Below are 5753 nucleotides of genomic sequence, written 5' to 3'. Positions count from 1 at the left end.
AGTAGATAACTACAGTGAAACCTCCATAGAATGCCCCTCGTTTCATTTGCCACCTTGTCTACCACCAACATATTTCAATGTCCCTTTTTCTTGTTTTACTAATAATTCCTTTATACTTTTGCCTCAAACGATTACCAAACCCCTTTATAATGCCAAAAGTTCTCTGAACAAATGTTGGCATTATAACGAGGTTTTACAGTCCTGTTTTGTCAATTTGATAAGCTAGGGTGCTAATCCTATTTAAGTATACAAGTTAGCTCTCCTGGAAGAATACCTAAGTTAGCGCTCTCCTGGAAGAATACCTAACTAATAAGCCATAACATTTGTTAGATTTTTTTTTTAAATATATTATTTTAACAATCTAAAATTTAACAATCATTTCACTAAAATTAAATCCCACTGAAATACACCTTGTGAATTGTGTCAGATGTATATCATTATAACCTCTGTGTTTCTGTATTGGAATTAGTATTGGAAAAATGAAATTTAAAAAATATGAACTATATTCAATATAACAGTTACACATACATTAAAAACACACTTAGAAAAAAATGGCAAATATGACTGTTCTTCAACAAACACAGACATTGTATATCTATGAAATGTCTTAATTTAAAACCTGATAAAATTTAGTGACTTTTTATATATAAAGTAAGAATATTATCTGAATCGAAATGCAACGCATGGTCATGCCATGTCTCCACTCAATAGATCTGTCACATGGTCACCCCTTCCTTCATCTTCCTCCTCCTCCTCCTCTTCTTCCTCCTCCTCTCTTTCCGTAGCATCATCATCCCCCTCTGTCAAATCTACAGACTGATCCATGTCTTCAGATTGATTCAGACTATCGGCAGTAGCTGACTCAGTTATGTCGTTGACCCTGATATCCGTACGCATTGGCCAGGAGGGCATTCGGAAATGTGTTTTCCGATGCCGATGAAGATTCCAACTCCTTGAAAAACGCTTCCCACACATGTTACACGAGTGTCGAAGGACATGATTGTATCTGTGAAACTTCAAGGACTGAGCATCCTTAAAACCTTTGCCACATGTTCCACACTTAAAGAGTCCACCCCCACCCTGCACCACTGCCGAGGACAACAGTCCAGATATAGGCTGATGGACACGTTGATAGAAATTCGGTGAGGGTTGCTTTACCGGCTCCATCTGGGAGTTAAGAACTGATGAGCCCTGCTGTGTACCAGGAGACATGGCACTGCTCTGGTGAATAGCCATGTGACGAGTCAGGGCTTCAGTACTATTGAATAGCACATGACACACACTGCAAGTAAGTGTCACTGACAGCTTACGATCATCTCTTGCTACTTCCTGTGACTGTTCGTTCTCCACTTGACCAGTTGGAGACTGAATTTGCACGCTGACACTATCACTTTCTGGAGATTCACTACCCGCAGCGTCCCGACTACTCTCTCTGTATTGTGAAGCTTGTCGAGCTAGGGTTGTCTCCCCTTTTGGGGACATGAGTTGGAGGGTAGGTGGTGCTGTTGGCATTAACATAGGGTGCATGGTAAGAAGGGTGGGGGACATCTTGGACATGTCAATGATGCTATGAGACACTGTGGACATTCCAGGTCTGTGACTGTCTGCAGCAGGACTATCCGATCCCTCCAGGTATATGACACGTCCTCGTGACTGGTGCAACAGGTGAGCATCTGGAAGGTGGAACATCATTCCATAAGACATGCAGTTTAATATATAACATAGAAGAGAAAATGTGCTAGCCAAATTCTATCAATTGAATTACATGTATCTGGCTACTGGAAATCAACCTTGATGAAATCCACTACAAGATGATTATTGGATACAATTCAAGCATTAACTAATTCAATTCAATTGAACTTACATGTAAAATAGATGAAATATAACATTTTTAATATTTCTAGATAAAACAGTTTAACTTTTGATGGTTTATATTCATGTTAAACGCAAAAACATAGAGATTAACTTAAAATCTTGCCTTAGATTCAATTGTTCATTACCTCATCATGACAGTAACAATTTAACTAGATCATTATTATGGTAATTTCATGCTTCGCAGAAATTTCGTTTTGTTTCCTGGGAAGCAGTTGTCTTGTGAGTATCAAACAATTTATCAAATTCTTTAGGTTCCTGAAGTTTTATCAAAACATTGTTTTACTGTAGATCAAAATCATGGGCCTTTTTTGCTGAACAACTGGTTTGTCTTTTTTTAAATGTAACATTTACGGGCACGCAACTGTTTATTCGGGCCTAGCAAGGCTTTGTCAAGACTTGCATGACAGCAGCATCAAATTTCCAGGTCAGATCTTATTTCATAAATGAACAACTCTGTATCACCTGGTCCAACCCTTTGGATCGTGATAAACGAAAGCGGCATGTGTTTTACTGTAGATTATGTCCCTTGTGTTTATTATAACCATGTTTTAATGCAGAATTATGCCCCTTGGGTTTATAATAACTATGTATGTTTTACTTAAGCATTATGTCCCATGAGGACTGATATAGGCATGTTTTATTGTTGAGCAATGTCCCTTTGGTTATGTTATACATAGTTGTACTGTATCTAGAACACTACTGATCAAGATTTTTCATAACCTCCCCTCCAGAAAATGTGCCTTATATACAAACCATAATCAAAGGGCTGATCTGGTGTCTCTGTCTTCACCGCAATAACATCAGAATCTAAGTGTACTGTGTCAGGGTGGCCAGTCGATCCTGTCTCTGAAGATGGCTGACCTGATGTTGACACGTTAGGGCTGAACCGCTCTGAACTTGATATCTCCACAAATGTTGAGTTACCTCCCCTACCAGGAGATGCTGCCACTAGGCCTGGAGGCCTTGAATCCAATACCAACTGTAGGAAGAAGAAAATATCACAGAAAAAAAAAAGAAAAAAAAAAGATAAAAACAACCATTTTCTGCAGTAAGTCAATTACTTCTTCAGAATATATGTTAAAACTAGTTTAAAGGAGTACATAGAATACTAATGTGAATATATATAAATCTACATACAAGTCTCCAGTCCTATACTAAGAATTTTGATGGGACTCATAGAATTTCTGAAAATATTCAAATTAAACATTGTGGGACCCATTGCTTTTAGCAATACAGCTGAAAAGAACCCATGGAAATAAATTGTAGATTGACCAATGAGAATACCCATGCTTACTGAAGCATGAATAGAATATTAAAGCATGTTCACAGTTAGTAATAGAAGTAGAATATCCATGCTTATACAAACAGTTAATGCTTACATTTTTATCTCATAAATGGAACAGTGATTAAACTCAAATATTTTCCTTAAATAATGTCAAATTAAAAACGATGAATTTCACAAATCTATGCAATATACATATTCATGAAGTTAGTAACTTTGTAATAGGCATATTAACCTCTGATGAGAAACTTCTCTGTGCATTAAGAAATGTGACACACAATCTCTCCACCTCCTTCACTTGTAGAGCTATAGCTACTCCCAAGATCTTGTCAGCTGAGGAGGAATCAACTGTGATGACCCCAGTGTAACAGTATTCTACCAGACTCAACAAGGAAATATAGTCAACATTTGGCAGTGACAATTCCAGCTGTCGACGCTCAATCGACCAACTCTCTCCACCGAGCATCTGATACAGAAGCGGGCTGAATGCTGCGATTATGACACTGTGAACGCGGATTCTGCAGTGAGAGGTCACAAGGACCACATCACAGAATGTCCCCAGACGGTAAAATCCATGTAAGGTATGGAACAGCGCTGGCAGCTGTTTGTCACTACGGTACACCATGGAGAGGGGAGCCTGGCTCATCGTCTATCCACCAGCCGGTACACACCTCACTGCAACAGAATAACAGCACTATATCTACACTATTTATATACAATGTATATAACATTCATTTAAAAAGTGTGAACATTCTACATTTACAATAAACGACTTTCTTCATTTTCTCATCCAATATTGAAAATATTGAAAACAAATTAATTTAGTAATTTTAGGAGCACATTTATTTAGGTAATAATACACTTTATGAGATTTTCTCCTTTCAATTCAGAGTTCTGGAACCAGATTTTATTACCTTACAAACACATGCAAGGACATACCAGCATGATGCATGCATGTGTACAGTTTACACTACCTTGTGTGGTAAAAAACATGATTACACAGTCACACAGTGTGGTACAGATTCAAAGCTGGGTATTTGACATAAAGGAACAGAGGTTCCTGTATTATGCAGCAATTGATGGAAATAATATAATTTTGTGACCTTAAAGTTGACCTTCACCTCTATTTTACCTACTTATTTACCTTTCTAGGTCATATATTTCCAGATTTTGAAGGAATAGAAATAGTTCAGGCCACTGAAAAATGTTGGATTCATATTTATGTTTTTTTCGTAAGCACAATATTTTAAATTTATATGTTAAAAACAGACCCAGTTTTAATACTATTTGAGCAGTCTAATATTCCTCTTGTCAGGAAATTATTATTCAAGCTGGATTTTATGAACAATTCATTTATTTCTTATATTCCCAAAATCAATGTTATCCGAAATAAATAATATCATTAAAGGGCAAACTTAAAAAAAATATAGTACTGTTTCCCAAGATAAGATAGATAAGATTAGTTTATTTCCGGTTCAGGACTTATACATAAAGCCCTCTATACCAAACTCAAAAAAATACATACGAAGTATCATAAAGCGTATAATATATACAATTTGACAACTATTGGATTGCAGCTCTGTAATTTAAAAAAAGTTCTTGGTTTTTTCAGTGGTTGTCTAGTTCATTTTTAAATTTGTTAACATTATTTGCTGAAGTAACATATTCAGGTGGTTTATTCCATGTTGATGCTGATTTTATTGGTGTGTTTTTTTCTTAGCATGGTTGAAGAGCTTTTTGGGTATATCGTTTTTGAGTTTACTCGACGGCTGAGTCGTTGAGCGGCCTCATCCCATAACACTACTATATTGCAGCATTCCTGGTCGTATACTCCATTTATAATTAAATGTAGTTCTATCATGTCCCCTCTTGCTCTTCTGAAGGCTACTGTTGGTAGCTGGAGTCTTTCCAGTCTCTGGCTATAGCTGAGGTTACTCTGGCTATAGCTGAGGTTACTCATGCTTGGGAGGCACTTGGTTGTTCTTCTTTATGGTGCCTCTAATATGGATTTCTACACTTCAGGAAGGCTTAGGAGATCACAACTTTTTAAAAATACTCTTACACGATACGTGCAACTCATGTTACTTGGTAAACCAGCTGAGCGTACAGTCATTGATCATCGTTTGCCAGCTGTCATCCCAGCCCCAACAAGTGGGTGTGTCTCGTGTCGTGTATAATTCGACGATCTCCTTTAGCATCCGAAGAGAAACGATTGTATTTCCAAAGTAAGACAAAATATTGGAACAGTACTTACCATTAACACTTCGTTAATGTTGTTTTATGACAACATTTCATTAATTAACAGCTGTTTGATGTTCAATGATATTTTTTAAGAGTACATCTACGTCAGTTAAAGGCTCAATTCTGACTACAATTTGAACGACCAATTAAAGCGTTTGTCATACCTTTTTGGGGCCCTCATAACGCTGAAAACGACCCGACGGGAGTGCTAAATCCGGAAATGAAAATAAAAATATCCCGTTAGCCATCATTCGGCAGACATCGAGTGGCTAGCGTGCGAAGATCCAGCCATCCAAGGAGTTCCGAGTGCGTTAGCCATAGCGTCTGTTGTGACGTTATTTTAGCGTCACAACGT

At 37.4% G+C, this 5753-nt stretch overlaps 1 protein-coding gene across 2 annotated transcripts; it reads right to left on the bottom strand.

Annotated features, from left to right (window-relative positions):
• Positions 1-306: 306 nt before the first annotated feature.
• LOC110443414 (zinc finger and BTB domain-containing protein 44-like) lies at positions 307-5511 on the bottom strand. Of its 2 annotated transcripts, none has more exons than XM_021487627.1 (4): positions 5412-5511; positions 3393-3832; positions 2629-2854; positions 307-1673 (listed from the first exon to the last, which is right to left on the bottom strand). In XM_021487627.1, the coding sequence occupies exons 2-4, from the start codon at positions 3801-3803 to the stop codon at positions 688-690; spliced, it is 1623 nt and encodes a 540-aa protein (XP_021343302.1). In that variant the 5' UTR covers positions 3804-3832; positions 5412-5511; the 3' UTR covers positions 307-687. The 2 variants fall into 2 exon arrangements, with proteins under 2 accessions (XP_021343302.1, XP_021343303.1); XM_021487628.1 differs by lacking the exon at positions 5412-5511 and adding an exon at positions 5220-5322.
• Positions 5512-5753: the final 242 nt, after the last annotated feature.

Source organism: Mizuhopecten yessoensis, unplaced genomic scaffold (assembly GCF_002113885.1).
Source record: "Mizuhopecten yessoensis strain PY_sf001 unplaced genomic scaffold, ASM211388v2 scaffold716345, whole genome shotgun sequence".
NCBI lineage: Eukaryota > Metazoa > Mollusca > Bivalvia > Pectinida > Pectinidae > Mizuhopecten > Mizuhopecten yessoensis.
This window is presented reverse-complemented; position numbering and strand designations above follow the sequence as displayed.

Bases quoted from the DNA above. Each gene is read 5' to 3' on its own strand.
- LOC110443414 (XM_021487627.1), bottom strand. From the start codon at position 3,803: ATGAGCCAGGCTCCCCTCTCCATGGTGTACCGTAGTGACAAACAGCTG. The intron at 2,855-3,392 runs GTTAATATGCCT...TTCTTCCTACAG, and splicing joins AGAGAAGTTTCTCATCAGAG to TTGGTATTGGATTCAAGGCC. The intron at 1,674-2,628 runs GTTTGTATATAA...TCCACCTTCCAG, and splicing joins AGATCAGCCCTTTGATTATG to ATGCTCACCTGTTGCACCAG.